This window comes from Vanacampus margaritifer, chromosome 14, assembly GCF_051991255.1.
Source record: "Vanacampus margaritifer isolate UIUO_Vmar chromosome 14, RoL_Vmar_1.0, whole genome shotgun sequence".
NCBI classification, from domain to species: Eukaryota; Metazoa; Chordata; class Actinopteri; order Syngnathiformes; family Syngnathidae; genus Vanacampus; species Vanacampus margaritifer.
In genome coordinates, this window is record NC_135445.1 from 13798343 (window position 1) to 13816856 (window position 18514).

The window sequence follows — 18514 nt, forward strand, 5'->3', positions numbered from 1 at the left end:
TAATCCTGGCCTTGTTTAAATAGCCGTAATCCCAGGATTGGGGTCGACCGCCAAGTAGTAGAAAGTGCAGTGTGGACAGAAGCACTCTTCTCAAGGCTCTAACACCTTTGTGTCATTATACTGCAATCGCTAGCAACTCTTATTTGTTTGATGTGGCATTTTTCAACACATTAAAAAATACATTTGCTTTATTGAGATATTTGTTTGTGTTATACATGAGGAAGCATGCAACATTTAAATGTGTTTTTGACAATAATGGTATATTTACATGTTCTCTTTTATGCTAGAGTTGACTAGCAACCCAAAAGTCATTTGTACAATTGGGAAACATACACTCGCATACCATATATACATATACACTTACACAGTCCGAGTATGTCAATATTCCACAAAAACTAGAAGATACTTCTCTCGCTTCCAATCCTCTGCTTTTCCCGGATAAGCAGCGATCTTCCTGCAGAAATTCTACGACACCACACGTCCATCTCGCTTTATCTTTTTGGTGGAGACTACAGTGGTCATCAAATTCTCCTTAGTTTCAACACACCGAGCAGGTCTTGGAGCCGCCGCCACCGGAGTTATCCGCTGATTTACAAAGACAAATGTTATGAGAAACATGCTATGCATTGAATCACACAAATATGACCATTCATCTTCGAGTCGCACCTTTACTGGCTGCGGCCGCCTGCTTAGCGGATTTCTGGTCCTCTATAGCTTTGACTTTTGCCTCGTACTCTTCTTTTTTGGCGTTCCACTCCTTCCTGTTGTTCAGGATTCCGTCAAACATGGGTTGGATTTGTGGGTGGAAGCGTGAGAACTCCTGTGGAAAAAGTACAATTCATATGGTTTGTTTTTGTCTTTATGGTTTGTTGAACCAGTCAAATGAAGGATGATCACCTTGTAGACGAATGTGCAGACAAAGTCGATGAAACCGCATTGGAGCTTGGGGAGATCCGCTGCTTTGTTCCTGTCCATCATGGGCTGGTGGATGCAAAAGTAAACAGAATTGAAAATTATTATTTTCAGCAACCTTTACTGTCAAAAGAGTCATTTTAGGCCAAATAAATAACAAAAAAATGTCTTGAGCAGAACATTGTGATGAAGGAAACAGTGCATTAGTGTTAGTCTAATGTGCTGAGGGCACAAGAGCTAATCAACATAAAACGATTTTAACATAATAATACAGTATGCATATTTTATTTTTTAAATATTTTTTATACTTCGTTTTTCATACATAATTAGATTTTCTGCCAAATTTCTGACATTAGGCATTAGTTTTTGTCTATTGGATGGAGAGGCCAAGAGCCAATTAGAGCTGCGCCAGAACAGAAAAATGTAGATTCATTTTCTTTAACATTGCGTCTTCGTTTTTGGATGTATTATTTTTTTCTTTGTAATTTTTCATGCATTTTTAGAATTTTCTGCCTGTCTGTCAAATTTCTGGCATTTATGACAACGTATGGACAAGGTCATTTTCTGCCTCTCGCTCTTAATTATTATTATTTTTTTTACATTTTAGAGCTCTTTTTTTTTTTTAAATACTTTTTTTCCACCTTTCTTGCTTTAAATTTTCTGGCATTTTTTAAAAAAATATAGGCAATTTATGGTAATTTTCAGGATTTCTTTTGGTTTTGAAAATGTTATGTTTTTTTCAGCCTTTTTTTTTTTGCAATTCTCTGACATTTTTTGGCAATTTCACAAACAATTTATGCAAATTTTCCTCTTCCTTTTTGGACATTTTATGGTCACTTTTCTATAAATATATATATATAATTTTTTTTTAAGTTTTGTTTTAATCTACCTTTCGCCTCTCTTTTTCTGACAATTTAAAAAATTGGACTGACATTTTTTGAATGTTTAATTCATATTTATTTAGTCATCAATTAATTTAAAGAATACAATATATCAACAAAAAAAGTTTAAAAAATATATACAATAATACTATATATATATATATATATATATATATATATATATATATATATATATATATATATATATATATATATATATATATATATATATATATATATATATATATATGTGTGTGTGTGTGTGTGTGTGTGTGTGTGTGTATGAACTTTTTTTTTTTTCTGAGATCCACAGGGAGCCACAGAAGAAGGACGACCCCCTGACATAGCCAATGACTTACAATTGGTTGTTGCTCCAGCACCGTCCTCTCCAGGTCACCTTGCTCCCAAAACTCTGCCGCCACAGACAAGGCAACCTACATGACGCAAACACACAATAAGTACTGTAGATGTAGCCTGTTTGGAGAATCGTGAACGCCCCTCACCTTGCTTTGCACCTCCCAAGGCTTGGTGATGGCGGACAAGTCGCAAGCGGTCATCATCATGGCCCTGCAGTGACAAACATCAGCAGAAGGCTAACCAAAAGTAGCAGAAGGCTAACCAAAAGTAGCAGAAGGCTAACCAAAAGTAGCAGAAGTACATTTTTTCCTGTGTGTTTATTGAGTGCACTTACATGAGTATCTCTTTCCTGGTTGTTTCTAGAGACATGAAATCAACCCACTTCTTTTCGTCCTCATACGTGTGAGAAAGGTCGACAATCTTCTGGAACATGGTCCTCTTTCTAGGATGCGAGGAATATTACCATTTATTCCCGTGTATTCTTTGTTACAACATGAGAAAGGGAGTAAGGAAAAACAGCAGCTAACTTGAAATAAAGAGCCAGGTCAGTGGCGATGATGGCGATATCTGTGAGGTGAATGACGTGGTCCACCTGTCGCCTGTTCAGGTTCTGGTAGATATTGAGTGACTACGGGTGAGAAAAGAAAGGTAAGGAAGAGCTGTACGTTATTGTGTTTTTAGGTACAAAACATGCACGTTTAATATACCAAAGATGTATTGGGATAACATTAAATAAAAAAATAATAATTCCCTGTGAAATTAGCCTGTTTCTGTGTATACGCCTTCTCTGTGATTTAAAAGTAATAGAGCCTATACTTGTAATCCTAGCCATCGCAAAGAAAACAGTGTATAGTCAAACTGGTAAGATAAAGATATCAACCAATGGCTTACTCGTCACCGAATGCATAACAGCAGAGAAATTGGGAAAATGGTCCACTTTTATCAAAATGGTACCCCGAGATCAGGGGTCTGAAACCTGCAGCTCATATAGGGCTCTTTAGTCCCTCTCCTGTAGCTCTCTGTACCCCCCCCCCCCAAAAAAAAAAAAAGAGTTTTAAAAATTACTATTTATTGTTGTTATTATTAACATTTAATTTTTTTATTTTTTTTTTTAAGATAAAATATTATTTAAATTAATTAATGATTTAGAGTTTAAAAATTAAATATTAAAAAGAATGTCAGAGTTGTCAGAAAAAGAGACGGAAAGTAGATGAAAATGTAAAAAAATAAAATAAATAAAAAACTTAAAATGTCCAAAAAATGAACATGAAATGTTCAAAAAAGAAGAGGAAAAGCAGAAAATCAAAAATCCATAAATTTGCAAAGTGTCAGAAAATTTAATTCAAAAAGTAACGATACAATTTCCCAAAACAAAAGAAGAAATTCTGAAAATTATTATAAAATGACCACAAAGTTGCCAAAATAGTCAGATAACAAGAAAATGTTCAAAAAGTAGCCATAAAATGTCCAAAAACAAAAGAAGAAATTCCGATAAAATAAATAAATAGCCATAACGTCCAAAAACGGCAGACAATTATCATAATGTGTCCATGAAATTGCCAAAAAATGTCAGAAAGTTGGCAGGAAATCTAATCACGTATGAAAAACGAAGCATAAAAAATATTTTTAAAATAAAATATGCATATTATTATGTTAAAATCGTTTTATGTTAATTAGCTCTTTCCTTCATCACAATGTTCAAAAGTTTTGCAGCTCCAGACCGATATTTTGTTATTTATTTGGCTTAAAATGGCTCTTTTAACGGAAAAGGTAACCGACCCCTGGCCTAGTATCATTGATTCTGGTGTGCCTCTAAAAATGTAACGGAACTACATGCCGAGAGAATCCGTGTTGGAGGGTTGCATTATGTTAGAAACAGCATATACGATCATTTTTGCGGCAATCTTTTTTTTTCTTTTTTCTGGAGAGCTCAGTATTGTTCATTCGGTAATTTTGCCGATTTGACATGTCATCATCATTGCTCTCTCTTTTTTTTTTTTTTTTGTATGTGGGTGAGTATGTATTCCTTAGTTCACCTAAAACCTATTAAAAAATCCCATACCGTTCACCTAAACCGATCACTTCCAGCCAGAGTCGTGAGGCCGTCAGGAGACCAGAGGAAGGACCAAAGAAAAGCAATCTTTTCAAAGACTCAACTGCCGTTTCGTCTTGCGATATGCAGTAACATGTTGGTTTTTTTTTAGGCTAAAAACATTGGACATTCTCACCTCATCCGACAAGAGAAATTTCCCAAACTCGAGATGATGTCGTTCCAAGATGGAAGATCCATGCAGCTTGGCTAGCGGGTTGCCTGACCTGTTGACAGGAAAATAACGATTACAATACCTTGAAAATTAAAGCGAGCATAATAAAATCAAGCGGCACTTACTTGACCTGGTACAAATTATTGGTCCCTCTGTGGTCAATGTCATGAAGGAAACCCGCCGTAATCATGGCCATGACCTCCAAGTCAGTATAGTAGCGCTTCAGCATTCCCGTCTGACCCGAACACACACGATACTAATGAATCCGGCTTGCGTTTCCGGCCCGAATACGTACGCCGATAAATACCGTCAAGAGCGTGAACATGGTCTGTCCCACGTTGAAGCCGTGGCGCCAGTTGTGGTATGTGATCCTCCGGTAGCCTTTACTGACAGAGTACATGAAACGAACCAGCACCTGAGGAGAATTGATGGGAATATGCTTGGAAGGCCCCCGAACTGTAAACATATGCGGGTGTCCAATCACCTCCTGAGGGATTTGGAACTTCTTGACCACGCCCACTTCATAGTACATCTGGATTCCGCACTTGACCAGTTCCATCTCCGTGCAGTTGAAATCGGAAAAACGGAACTCGTAGATCTCAAATTTCTTTATCAGAGAAGGCAGGTCTTTTTTCTACAAAATCAAAAGTCCGGATTGACGCGCTGCATTCGACCCGCTCAACATTCCGTGCGTGAATATTTTTTACCAAGATATCTAGAAGCTCCTCTTCTTCGCACTCGCATGGTTCGCAGTCATAGACCTCTTGGGTGTTCTGGGAGCGAATCGAAAAAAAAGCAATATGTTAGTATTACAACTGAAGAATCGTTCTGAATTAAAGTCCACGACTGACCAGGATGTTTTGAATTTCATCATTGCGACATTTCACGTGGTAGAGCACCATGTCTTGCGCAATATCTTTGCGGTTCTCCAGCTTGTTCATCTTGTCGTACGTGTCCGTGTTCAAAGCCGACCAGCCTAAGAACTGGGTCAGAGCCTTGGAAACAAGCGGCGCCGCAACATCAGGACTAATACAGAAAGTTCACGAGATTATCGGATGGCGATATGAAAATATGAAATCGTGCCTCCATGAGCTGCTCATCCTGATCGTCAAAAGGCTTCCCATCTTTTCTGTTGTAGAAAGTGGCCACGCCCACGATCTCTTCCTTCTTGTTGACGATGGGGAGGGAGAGAACGTTCTTGATGGTCCAGCCGCTGCTGTCCAACGCCTCAGTCTGGATCAGAAAAACGATGTAAGATTACAGGCTTGGCTTTCACCACTCGTCATCTCTCACCTGGAAGTCGAACGTCTCGTCCGCCCCTGCGTTCATAATATTGCAGATCTAAGGAGGACAAAAGCAATAGATTGCTTTAGTCACGCTCATAAAAACACAGACGGAGGCAGCTATTGTTGTAATGACCTCAAATGGAACTCACAAAGCCACTTTCAGCAACATAGGTCGGCAAACCGCTGCTCAAGGCCCAGTGATCTGCTGCTGGATTACTACATAGCAAATAAAGACGTTAGCGTGAGCTCATTCACAGACATTACGTGCATTTTTTAAAGAGAAACTAATCCCAGATCATGAATTTATTGTGTGACAAAAAATGTTCACCTATGTTGAACATGGCGGCACGGCACACGTTTACCCATATTAGCAATCAAGCTCGAAGTAGCATGGTGGTTTTCCGGCTGTTTTGTTTGTAGAGATGCAGCAATAAAATTGCCACAATATTGTCGTTTTCATGTCACGAAAGCAACACGTCTTTTTAAAAGGCGAGGTTTTATTCCATTTGATTCCTTTGTGCCGTGCTAGCGCCCTCTGGTGGTTAGTTTAGTGCATGTTTAATTTGAATTAGTAATGTTTTGGCCACTGTGGCGGTTATCTTTCAAGCAGTCATACCAGCATACGTATATATATTTATTTATTTATTAAGGGTGCTAAAAAAAAATCGATTCGGCAATATATCGCAATATTACAGCACACAATTCTTGAATCGATTCGATATGCGGCTGAATAGATTTTTAAACATCAATTTTTTATGGGAATATTCAACAAAACGTCTTAAGGTTAGGATTCAGACATTAAGCATGGAAGAATGTTATATTAATGGAACATTAAGCCTAAATATTTTTTTTCTTTTCTTTTTTTTCCTGGAAAAAAAAGCCTTAATATTTTATTTCAGTGCTGTTCAAACTGTGCTGTTTGTTAAATGCAGTGGCTCAGTTATAAGTCAGAATTTTCAGATAAATACATTTTCATACAAATCTTACAGTGCACATGTAGAAGTTTACTGATTTGTATTTTCTAAATTTGAGTTTTAAAAAAAATCGCAATAATCAATTTATAGATTCGTATCGGGATTAATCGGTTTTGAATCGAATCGTGATACGAATCGAATCACCAGGTACTAGGCAATTCATACCCCTAATACATACATATATATATTTTAGTAGTATCATGAGATTTTTTTATTTTTATATATCACCAATCTCCCCACAATATTGTGATAATAATTGTATCGTGATGTTTGGATATCGTTACATCCCTATTTGTTTGTAATCTGTTGCAGCTCAGGAATATGTATTTCAATGGAATTCCAACGGCATCACAGGATTTGCGGAAGTTTACACTTATGCTTTGATTAAAAAAAAATTGTGTTTCTAACAAATGTTGGAACTTTCTGGCCCCTATTTTGATATTGTATGTTAACTCAGAACTCTCAATAAAAGACCATTTACTTACGGTATTACTTTAATGTCTTCCTTCCCGTGTAGTATATAATCAATTACTTTGTAGAATATTATTTCCTTGAGAAAAAAAAAAAGAGCAGAAATTTTGACTTTATAGAATAATTTTCTTTCTTATTCTGAAAAACAAAATGAGTACCCTTCCGTCAGGAGTTACGGGCCCGGAGTAAGGTGGCTGCTCTCCCATTAATACTGGCCACACGTCAAAGAACTCCTGAAAGACAGAAACAGAATTATGTTCTGTTAAAAGACAAAAAAAAAAAATCAAGCAAACACATAAAGAACGAATCGAAGAAAACTCACCTTCTCCTTGGTCATGTCAAGTAAGCCGACAGAGTAGCGGTCACAGTTGAGGTAGGCTCGCACCGTGTACAAGGCCTTGTGGAACTGTCGCTCAATGTCGGTCAGCTCTTCAAACACTTTGTTGGCCGACCACAGCAGCAGCTGGAATACGCATGCAAGGGACAACAACCACTCGGTTTTTCAAAATAAAAGAACGGAATTCCATAACACGTTTGATGTCATTCGCTGATTTTCGTCAAATTGCTTCACCTGTCCTTTACGTGTCTCGCAGTTGTGGAGGTAACTCAAGTGGTAGATCTTCAAGTTCAATGTGGCAATTTTCAGATACTTTAAAAAGAGCTGCAAAGGAACGCATGCGCATTATTAAAAATATTTGACAGTACAAAAACTTTTTTTTTTCTTTTCTCAAGTTCGTTTGTGTGGGACTAACATCTTCATCCTCATTTGTAAAATGCGGCCCGCTGGTTTTATTGAGGGCCATGATCACGGCCACCATGTCTTTGCCATTGAGAATGGGTGTGGCCAGAACGTTCCTGGTCTCGTAATTGGTGAGCTCATCCACGAATGGACTGAAGTACTGGTTCTGAAATAGAAAATACACAACATAAATTAATACGGTAATATGACAACATGTAGTGTTGGATTAGGGCTCCAAATGATTAGATAGGTGACTTGAACTAGTAGAAGCCATTTTTGGATAGATTAGACCTTCTTCCACATATTAAGAGAAAAATCTTTCTGGCATCCAGTAAATAGTTCAACTGTTAATATAATGTCGTGAACATTAAAGACAAAATGTCTGAACCTTACAAAAGTAAACACTTTTTTTGTTTATGTTTTATCATAATGTCACATTGGTTCAAAATAGCTATTTTAGCATCAACAATGACAATTAAATGCCGCTAATGAACATGCTTTGCTAATCTCAGTTAAGCACTTGAATTCAAATTTTACCCTTCCACAAATTCTTAGGAATGTAATTAACAGTTTTCCACAGATTACACAATATTTTGGAAGCAACCATAATTTTATAGCATCAATATTTAAAGGAGCCACTTAATACAGTACACATTGTAGTTCTTGAGAAGCTGATGGAAAAGTTTAAAGATGTACGCAGATTCTAAACTCGATCTGTTGTCCATTACTGCTGACTTAATCCAAGGGCCGTGTAATCCACACCAGCAGAGCTGCAAATAAATGGATTGTCTGACAAGTGGATTAAACCTTCACTTGGTCAACTATAGCTGCATGGCTGAATTCATTCACTAGCTTGTCTTGGCCTAAAAGTGTTAACGGGGTCCTCAAAATGATGACCACATTCTCTTTGACTCTCTTTCTTGGAGAAAAAAAATCGACTTTATTATGATAGCATTTTAGCCTTATTAGCTTCTTATACTGTTTAAAGCCTGTACTCATATATATATATATATATATATATATATATTTTTTTTTTTTTTTTTTTTTTTTGTATATATATTTTTTCTTCTTTTGTCTGATTTAGCTTGACTTCAGATATTGCCAAATAAACAGAAATCGAGGTAGTTAGGTGTCGGTTTGTCGCCACCTGCTGGTCGTACGAAGAACTACTACGTTATAATAGTGGTTGTTGGCCCGCTTACCTCTTTGACATCCTTCACATTCACCGTCTTCTTGGTCTGGGCGACATGACCGACTATCCCCAAGTCCAGCGGGTAAACGATCTCGGAATCGGGTGGCACGACACACTCGTCCAGCTCGGCTTGGGTGTTGACGTTGAAGAGTCGGGTGGCCAGCTCGCCGATGCCGTTCCTCTGCCGGTACATGTACAGGCTGCAGCGGTCGGCGTGGATCAACGCGCTGATCCTCTTGAGGATTTTGAAGACGACTTTTTCCATGTTAATGTTCTCCTGCATGTCTGTGATCAGGTTATACATGATCCGACTTTCCTCCACCTGGGGAACAAAGACAGAGTAATCTTTCCGATTTGGGTTGGGATGTGTATTTTTCGTTATTTTTTTTACCTACCTGGCTGAGTTCCTGAAATTGGCTGAAGTCCACCTGTTTTTCCGGGAGTCCTGACACCTTGGATATGGCGCTTTGGGTCATCTTCTTGGCAAAGTACTCCTTAGCAAAAGCCGGGTTCCCTTTGAGGAACTTTTCTACGTCCTCCTTTTGCACGGCCATTTTTCCCCTCTGTGTCCGCAAATGATGGCTCTGCCCTTTGACCTTTGCTGCCAATACGCTACCTCCAAATATTAACAGACAAAGCCAGCTGAAAAGCAACCAAAATCTGCTGTGGGATCCAGTTTGGGCCTCTTTCGTAATCCAAAACGGGGAAAACAAAGGTATAAAGTGCAGGTTAGCGGTAATAATAATAATAATAATAATCCCCCCCTGTGTACTAGCTGGATGAGAGCCCTGAAGAGAAGGCAGGAGGCTGAATGCAAACAATCCTCATGCCCTCAGCAGATACTTGTGAAGGTTAGCAGGGGATCTGTCTAGTCAGGTGATCATCTCCTAGCCCACATGGGGCCCGAGTGATCCCAGTCAACACATGCATCACAGCCATATCAACCAATGACTAGACTGGCATTTGGTAGAAATCTCTGCCCAGCCACTTCTTCAAGCTCTTCCAGGGGAATCTCAGACCAGGAAGCATCCTAACAAGATGCCTGAGCCACTTCATCTGGCCCCTCTCCGTGCGGAGGAGAAGCGGTTTACGAGCTCTTATCTCTATAGGAGAACTTATTTCGGGTGCTTGTATCCGTGATCTTGTTCTTTTGGTCAGCGTGTGCAAAAATGGGGGAAATAGGTATCAAAGCAGGGTAGTTCTCTTCATGTGCATTTTATAGAGATTTTGTTGGGTCTGTCATATTTGTGGTTGTATTTTTTTGTTCATTCTCTCAAATGACTGCCTTGCAGTTTTGCTTCTCTTTTCCGGCCATCTCACACTCAAGCTCTTTAAGTGCTTATTAAACAAGACCTCCTCAAGCATAAGCCTGATTTAGTGAGGACGCGGGCTGATTATCTCTGCACCACAACTATCTCTGGGCTCTTTCAAATGCCATGTCTGTTGTTGTTGTTCACACCTTTGCACCAAAGGCTGTGCTAATGGATTGTGTAACATAGGTTCATCTAAGCACCTTAGAAAAGGTCATATCAATAATCTGTTTCCACTAAATTTACCGCCACACTCAACAGCTGCAGTAGAAATAGTGACCACTAGGTGGCATAAAAGTCATACTTTAGTACTGAAGCTTTTCTTCTTTGTCCACTCCCTAATACGTGCTGACGTGTCCTTCTTGGGGAGAGGGATGCATATACTGTACAGTATTAAAAATGGTTATACAGGATTAGGGTGATCAGACCAATTTTTTTACACCCTGTGTGGGTGTCCCAGGGGGTTTTATAAATTCAAGAAATTTCATTGTACTGTACATGGGTCAGCAACCTTTATTTCCAAAAGAGCCATTTTAGGCCAAATGAATAACCAAAAATCTGTCTTGAGCCGCACATTTGAACATTGTGATGAACGAAAAAGTGCGTTAGTATTTGTCTAATGTGCTGAGGGGCTGCACCAGAAAATAAACATATGCAGCATCCACTACTTTGAGATTCATTTTCTTCTTTCTTTGTTTTTGTATTTTTTCCTTTTAATTTTTCAGACATTTTTAGACTTTTCTGCCTTTCTGTAAAATTTCTGACATTTTTTGTAATTTTATTGACATAATGTGGTCAAAATTTTTCCTTTTTTGGACATGTTATGGCTATTTTTTTTAACATTTTTTTCTGCCTTTTAATGACATTTTTACCAATTTTGTGGACATTTTAGGGTCATTTTCGGGATTCCTTCTTTTGTTTTTGAACATTTTATGGTTACTTTTTGTACATTTCCTTTCCTGCCTTTTCTTAAATCAATTTTCTGACTATTTTGGCAATTTTGTGGACATTTTATGGTAATTTTCAGAATTCTTATTTTATTTTTGGAAGTCATTAAATTACTTTACGTTTTCTGCCTTTTTTAAATTTAATCCTCTGACACTTTTGGGGAGTTCATTTTCTGCCTCGCTCTCACTCCTTTTTTTGACATTTTATGGCAAATTTCTTTTTTACTTTTTTGCTATAGATTTTCTGGCGTTTTGGGCAATTTTGTGGACATTTTATGGTCAATTTCAGGATTTCTTCTTTTGTTTTTGGACCTTTTTGGGTTACTTTTTGAACATTTTGTTTTCTCCCTTTTTGTGCATTTTTGGCAATTTCATGAACATTCATTTCTGTTTTTCCTCTTCCCCTTTGGACATTTTATGGTCACATTTTTAGTTTTTTTAATCTGCCTTTTGTCTCTTTTTCTGACAACTTAAAAATGTGTACTCTGACATTTTGAATGTTTAATTATTCATTTTTATTTACTCATTATTTATTTAAAGAATACAGTATTTCACCTAAAAAATTATGTAATTTAAAAAAATTTTTTTTTATTCTGATTTAAAAAAAAATTTGATTCACAGAAGAGGGACAAAAGAGCCAAATGTGGCTCCAGAGGCACAGTTTACAGGTCCCTGACATTGCATAACTAATAAGAGGTGGAGTGCACCATGTTACCGCGACTTGTATACCACGATCTCGAGGCTAGGCCGAGTGTCCTCTTTTTTTGGAAATGAAAATATGGTCACTCTATAACGGATATAATTTATTATCCTGATTAACATCCACTCCATTCGCTAGTTGATACAAGGTGTGTCAGAAAAGTTTCAAACCCAAAGTACAACTACGGCCAGACGGTCAAACTACATGTCAACAAAGATCATGTGGGGTTTCCGGGTTTGCTTTGTTCAGTGCGCGAGAAGAGGCGAGAATTGCGGAAGGACAGCTCGCCTGATCAGAATACTATGAGCATCCGACAGTTCCGTGTTGGAGCAACCTCCCTATCCCTATGTTAACTCTTTCAAAAACTCGCACACACGCAACCTGAAGAAATATGCAAAAAAAAAATACATGGCAGGGCACAGAGAAACCATGTGAGGAAAAAATACCCAAGGGGATCTCATCCATACTCAGAGGAATGACAACCCATAGCTAAAGGGAGCGCCCCCATCCCAGAGACCCTCGGCCCAGATTGACCCGGCCTAAGAAGCCTCTAGAAGAACCTCCACTATGAGGCACCGCATAAGGAAAACACCGGAGCTAAAAGCTAACAGAATAGAAAATGCTAAAAGAAAAAAATATAAAAAGTTATAAGCAAAGCTAAAAGACAATACAAAAAGAAGCTTAAAAACAGCTAAAACAGTTTAAAATTTTATCGAATTTAAAAGGGTATCAATTGGTCATCAGGAGACAGGGCAATGTACAGCTGTGTATCATCTGTTTACACGGATGTTGACGATGATACTGTGTAAGCTGACGCTGTGTCGAGAAGAAGAGAAGCATATAAAGATTAAAAAGTATTGGGCCTAAAATTGAACCCTGGGGAACCTCACATTTCATTCCATGATAAAAATAAAACCAGTTAAAAGCAGTGCCAGAGACGCCCACCAGGTTTTTCTATTGAACAAAATGTGTTGATCTACTGTATCAAAAGCAGCACTTAGATCGAGTAGCACCACACACTTGATTATCCATCATCATTGGGGTCAAGGGTCATATTTTGGGAAAAAGATGTTCATAGCAAATCCCTGTTGAAAAATTAACACAAATAAATCATAATATTGATCAAATTAATAGTGATTGACAATTATAATTATGTCTAATATTTCTTTCCTAAACATATTACATAGAACAGCTTTTTATTCAATAGCTGCCGTTGCACAATGAGTCTATTTGTGTCCGTGAGCCGTTTCAGGCCACACAAGACGGATTAGAGCCCAGAGGAGAAAATAGATCGTCTGACTTGATTGGCTTGTGTGTCATCTGTCTCGCCGAGGACACTTGTTTACTATGTTTAGGTGCAGCCCGTGACCTTGATGTTCTTTATGTGGCTAGCTTTAATCATGTAAAAGAGACACGCACAGCAGCAGACAGTCAGGAGACAATTTTGGAGGCTTCTTGTCATGCCGCTAGGTTGTGACAGCGGTAATCTCAGGTGACCGAGGTTAATCTGGGAAGTTCGTTAGTTCACAGGGGGGATGAAATGAGTGTGTTTGTTTGCGTGCTGTACAATCTGTGTGCAAACATTTGAAGGCCGTTGTAAAAGCGTATTCATTCAGGAGTTAATGGAAATTGGTACATAACTTGGGTTTGAAGGTGACAGTAAGAGAGCCAAGCAAATATTTTTTTCTTTTTTGGAGACTACAATAGTTTGTCTTCTTTTTAAGACTTTGAATTTGTGCGATGCTTTTTGTTGTACTTGTAGAACGTGTATTGTTAGCCATGGTATCTGCTAGCCTGAAGCTACAATGTGTTTACAGACTAGTCATGTGGTATGAGAGCAAGGCACTCCTTGACCTTTACCACATACGTTCCACATGGGAAGCCTAATAAACGGGGCCATCATCTTATATATACAGTGAATTCCCCTGCATTTGATTATCATCATTTTAAATAACTTTCAACAGAAAAACCGCTGCAAACTCTTGCAGGCCACATAACAATGACCCAAAGGCCCACGGGTCTCGAGTTTGCTAGTGTCTGCCCCCCCCCCCCCCTCTAGTCAGTTACATAAAAGTCTAATTGTTTATTATGGTAAATCTTTGGCAAGTTTGAACGCAGAAGCCAGCTTACAGTAAGGATTTCTAGCCAATGAGATTACCTCTAGATTTAAGCACCTTATTTAGTTCCCAGCAACGAAAATCAGTTGTAAGCTGGTCTGCGTTTAGCTGTATATAAAGGAGGCGGCGGCGGACAACAGACCCATTCTAGTGTTTGGACACATACACTTGCAGAAACTTTGACATAAAGAAGGTAAGGATATTTTTTGGCGTATAAGGTGATTACACTCATTCAGTGCCATTGACGGCTATTGACGTCAAAAATTCATTTTAACTGGGCTGCTAGTGAACGAGTTAACAAATTATCCGATTTCCGGGATTGTTTGACTGAAACTAGCACTTTCTTCTCCCCACAAAGAGATGTTGTAATCTTGTGTCTATTTTCCCAGAATGGCGTCCACCAAGCTGGCCATCCTGCTGGTCGTTCTGTCCTGCATCGAGCGCTGCCTGTCCACTTCATGCGTGGTTGACAGCTTTTCTGTCAAACAGGATTTTGATCCCAAGAGGGTAAGCACATCTTTAAAGTCTTCAAGAAAAAAAATATCTAATTAAATCTGATTAATCTTCGACATTCAGTATGCCGGGAAGTGGTACGCTCTGCAAAAGAAGGATCCGGAGGGCTTGTTTCTGCAGGACAACATCTCGGCAGAGTACACCCTCGACGACGACGGCAGCATGACGGCTTCTTCCAAAGGACGCGTCACACTCTTCGGGTTAGTCGGACATTCAAGTTCTCAGAAATCTCTATGGAGGATTAGGAAGGAGTGCAGAAGTTGGGTTTCAACATAAGAATTTTCCATGCTTTCATGTTGTAGCTTCTGGGTGGTTTGCGCCGACATGGCCGCTCAGTATTCCGTCCCCGACCCCGCAACACCCGGAAAGATGTTCATGAACTACCAGGGACTGGCCAGCTACCTGTCTAGCGGAGGTGAGTGTCAAAATTGGCAACAACAAAAAAAAAAAAAATCCCTTTTTGCATCCCCTTTCACTTTCCTAACACGATATGAATCCCAACCTTCCCCAGGTGACAATTACTGGGTGATCGACACCGACTACGACAACTACGCCATCACCTACGCCTGCCGCACCGTCAAAGAGGACGGCAGTTGCGATGACGGCTACGCCCTGGTCTTCTCCAGGAACCCCCGTGGCCTGCCCCCCGCCATCCAGCGCATCGTGCGCCAGAAGCAGGAAGACGTCTGCATGGTGGGACAGTTCCAGCCTGTGCTGCAGTCCGGAGCTTGCTAAAGGAGGGATAACGGCAGCGGAAAAAGACAGGCAAAAAGCAAGTGGTGCCACCTGGCTGCAATTGTTGCGGCTTGAAAGGAAAGAGTGATGTGAACAGTGGACTGATGTGCTAAAAGCTGAAAAGAATGACCATTTACATGCCCCCATACCAGGAGTCCAAGTTTATGAAGTTGCTGTCTCCTGTGGTCTTTGAATGAACGTACCATTCAATAAAATATTTTTTTTCTAAAACCTGAATAATCTGCCTTTGTTTTGGGATTGCAATGCCTGAGGCTTGAAAACGTGCTGAGCTGTTGATCCCTTCTTGATCTCTTGTAAGAGCTCGCAGACACGAGTGAAACAGCAGTAAGAGGCTTTCTGGTGGTCTGATGTTTTGTACGTATTCAAATTAGGCTCATTTAGCCGGTGGCAACGCAAGATGGCCGCCGCGCATACAAGTAGTTCAGAGCAACATTCCTTGCGAATAAAGCATGCGCAAAACACAAACCAAAGTTCCCAAATACATGTTTACATCATTACATGACAAAATATTCGGGATTTTGAGCATGTTTACATAAACTATCAAAACCAAAAAAATGGTCAATTTTGAGTTATTGGCTGCATGTAAACATAATCAATGTTGGGTTTGCATTTGGTACTTACACTAGGACTCTCTTGCAGTGCCAGGTATGTGGCCTCTCACATCTCAATGATAGAAACCATCCGTGTGAAAGATCGTGCAGTTACGGCAAAATCCCGCTTTCGCAGGATTCTGCATGAAACAATTTTGCCCCATCTCCGTTTGAAAGAACCTTGTTCAATTGAGAAAAAGGCTGTGTGTAAAAGGGGCTATGAATGACTGCTTGGCGAGACGCTGTGTATTAGGCATCAGGCCAAAGTTCTAAAATTTAAATTAGCTTAGCACTGATGGGATCAACTGTGAATTTATTCAACATGAGAAACGCCTTCATTCTCAGTCCAAAACAACAATATCATTAAATAATGTAATATGGCAGACATTAGTGCCTACACTGGAATTGTTTTTCTCATGATTATACTGTATATACATTGTGGGAATTGTGGGTGGGGAGGTGATCTGCAGAGGAGTTGTTGTTTTGAAACATCACCAGACCGCTTAATCCATTTAATCTCTGATGTTACGCCCTCTTTTGTCTCCAATTTCTGACTTCTGTCTGTGCAAGAAAAGGACTAGACAACATGAGAAATACTACAAGATGACCATGGCAACTATTGTCAGCCACTTTTAATTTGGACCAAATTGTTTTTTAGCTCGTATGGGCACCAAAAAAAAAAAGAGATATAATCTCAAACCATGTTCTCACCAGATCTGATCCCGACTGCCTTTTCATTTGGTAATAATTTGAATATCAAATAAAAAAATCTTACATAATACTTTAATAAAATTTGCATTAGCCACATTATCATGAGTGGGTTAAGTCAACATTTATTGAGTGAAACATTAATACAAGTTGACTTAAACATTATATTTGCACATACTTAAGGTGCACTACGGTAAACTTTGCTACCTCAAGAAATAAATATCTCAGTATTCTTTTGTAAAACGCTTAGTTAGCTGCCCTTTTCAACTACTAGTCTAATAACATAAGCACAGTATTAGAATGCACAGCTATGTTAGATTATATTTCAAAAGATTTAACATTCAAAGCCAAACAAAGCCTCTACTATATATTTCTCAATTTTTTTTTTTTTTTGTGCTACTCTTTCAATCGTCTCCGAAATGCACCTCCTATTTCTTGGTCTCTTCGATTTGCTCCACCTCGCTAGATTCATCCACCACTTTGCCGTTGATCATAGTCTGCGTCACCACCTTCACGATTTTCCTGGTGCGAACATCAGGTTCTTCTGTGCATGGGATTATAAAACAAATGCACACAAGTGAGTGAGGATGTAAAAATTATTTAGTTATTTTTTGGGGGGAGGGGGGTAAAAATTTGAAATAATGAGAATAAAGTTGTAATCTTGCAAGGATAATGCTGTATTTTTATTTATTTTTTTTACAAATGAATTAATTAGCACTGGATTAACAGAAAACCCCAAATTATTTCATCCCCCCAAAAAACAAAAAACAGTACAACTAAATTCTTGATAAATTAATGACTATTATTTTTAATTCACTTAATTTATTGTCACAGTGTGGTATTTGTGTGTGTGTGAGACCATAATGAGCATAATCCTCCATAATACAGTACAGTGCAGTCCAAATGTTACCGTTAAACAATAAGCGAAGTGTGCATTACGTTTGCGCATGCGTGAAAATCAAGTTTAAAAAAAAACTTGCTACCAAACAAAGCCGTCATATGAATGCCGGAGAATGGAATGCTGAAAGCATAACTGCACACCTCAAAGCTTTCAAGCAAGTGACAAAACGACAGGTGCACTTGGTGCCATTTTTAACTGTCCTAATGGAGTTTATCGGGGGGGAAAAAACACCATTGCAAAGCTTGAGAAGACGGAAGTGTACGCCTGTAAACCTCCGTTCACTCTTCCCAATTTCCAGACAGAAAAGAAAGATCCAAACGGACGTATAAGAGGCTAAAATGGATTTTATTTAAACACATTTATTTTGTCAATAGGAATGAAGGAATCATGACAAAGCTTGCTAGCGGACGTACGTGTCACTAATGGTCATTTAAGAACCTGCTTCTAGCCCCATTGACCATTGACCTCTTCAGTGAAGAAAGCTCCTACCAGTCTCTTGATCGCGTCCCGGTTTTGTGTCCTCTGTCCAACTCCCGATATAGTGCACACATTCAGTCAAATAATAAGCACTTAAATAGGCTTAACTCTCGTGGGTAATAGGGGTAATAACGACATGCTATTCATGTTTGAAATAGATTAAATAAAAAACCTCAACTTTCCAACGGTTAAAATGGGCCAAATCAGCGCTTCCCCCGTTAGACTCCATTAGTTTTCAATGACAAGTTAGTAGAAGGCTACCAGCCGGACTACCCATAATGCACAGCGCTGCCGAGATGCGCACGTCGCTTATACAGTTAGTGTTGCCACTTTATTTTATAGGTGAATAATTTCAAGTACTTACTTTTTGGTGGAGGTGGAACTTCCTTGAGGCTGAAACACAAACACAAACTTACTTG

The 18514-nt window shown here is 38.9% G+C and overlaps 3 protein-coding genes across 6 annotated transcripts in view; 1 reads left to right on the top strand and 2 right to left on the bottom strand.

Annotated features, from left to right (window-relative positions):
- Positions 1-170: 170 nt before the first annotated feature.
- Positions 171-10043, bottom strand: pde6b (phosphodiesterase 6B, cGMP-specific, rod, beta). The gene is made up of 23 exons (XM_077585306.1): positions 9472-10043; positions 9087-9398; positions 7898-8050; positions 7717-7806; positions 7468-7608; positions 7304-7378; positions 7160-7224; positions 5850-5916; positions 5708-5755; positions 5498-5647; positions 5266-5409; positions 5122-5187; positions 4899-5048; positions 4722-4829; positions 4540-4649; positions 4379-4466; positions 2678-2778; positions 2485-2592; positions 2297-2360; positions 2153-2227; positions 898-981; positions 667-820; positions 171-585 (listed from the first exon to the last, which is right to left on the bottom strand). Exons 1-23 carry the CDS (start codon positions 9628-9630, stop codon positions 539-541), a joined length of 2559 nt encoding a protein of 852 aa, XP_077441432.1. The 5' UTR covers positions 9631-10043; the 3' UTR covers positions 171-538.
- Positions 10044-14197: 4154 nt separating this feature from the next.
- On the top strand, positions 14198-15638 carry rbp4l (retinol binding protein 4, like). Its single transcript, XM_077585315.1, has 5 exons — positions 14198-14343; positions 14540-14657; positions 14727-14863; positions 14966-15078; positions 15175-15638. The coding sequence occupies exons 2-5, from the start codon at positions 14541-14543 to the stop codon at positions 15396-15398; spliced, it is 591 nt and encodes a 196-aa protein (XP_077441441.1). The 5' UTR covers positions 14198-14343; position 14540; the 3' UTR covers positions 15399-15638.
- Positions 15639-16822: 1184 nt separating this feature from the next.
- LOC144063601 (keratin, type I cytoskeletal 18) overlaps positions 16823-18514 on the bottom strand; it is a 39737-nt gene continuing 38045 nt past the window's right edge. For all 4 annotated transcript variants that reach the window (XM_077585312.1, XM_077585311.1, XM_077585314.1 and 1 more), the window contains 2 exons: positions 18460-18488; positions 16823-17261 (listed from right to left, as the gene is read on the bottom strand). In XM_077585312.1, the coding sequence (XP_077441438.1) occupies positions 17146-17261; positions 18460-18488 (145 nt within the window). In that variant the 3' untranslated portion in view covers positions 16823-17145. The remainder of the gene's footprint in view (positions 17262-18459; positions 18489-18514) is intronic.

Bases quoted from the DNA above. Each gene is read 5' to 3' on its own strand.
- pde6b (XM_077585306.1), bottom strand. From the start codon at position 9,630: ATGGCCGTGCAAAAGGAGGACGTAGAAAAGTTCCTCAAAGGGAACCCG. The intron at 4,467-4,539 runs GTAAGTGCCGCT...TCCTGTCAACAG, and splicing joins AATAATTTGTACCAGGTCAA to GTCAGGCAACCCGCTAGCCA. The intron at 982-2,152 runs GTAAGTCATTGG...TGCATCCACCAG, and splicing joins TGCTGGAGCAACAACCAATT to CCCATGATGGACAGGAACAA.
- rbp4l (XM_077585315.1), top strand. From the start codon at position 14,541: ATGGCGTCCACCAAGCTGGCCATCCTGCTGGTCGTTCTGTCCTGCATC. The intron at 14,864-14,965 runs GTTAGTCGGACA...TTCATGTTGTAG, and splicing joins GGACGCGTCACACTCTTCGG to CTTCTGGGTGGTTTGCGCCG. The intron at 15,079-15,174 runs GTGAGTGTCAAA...AACCTTCCCCAG, and splicing joins CAGCTACCTGTCTAGCGGAG to GTGACAATTACTGGGTGATC.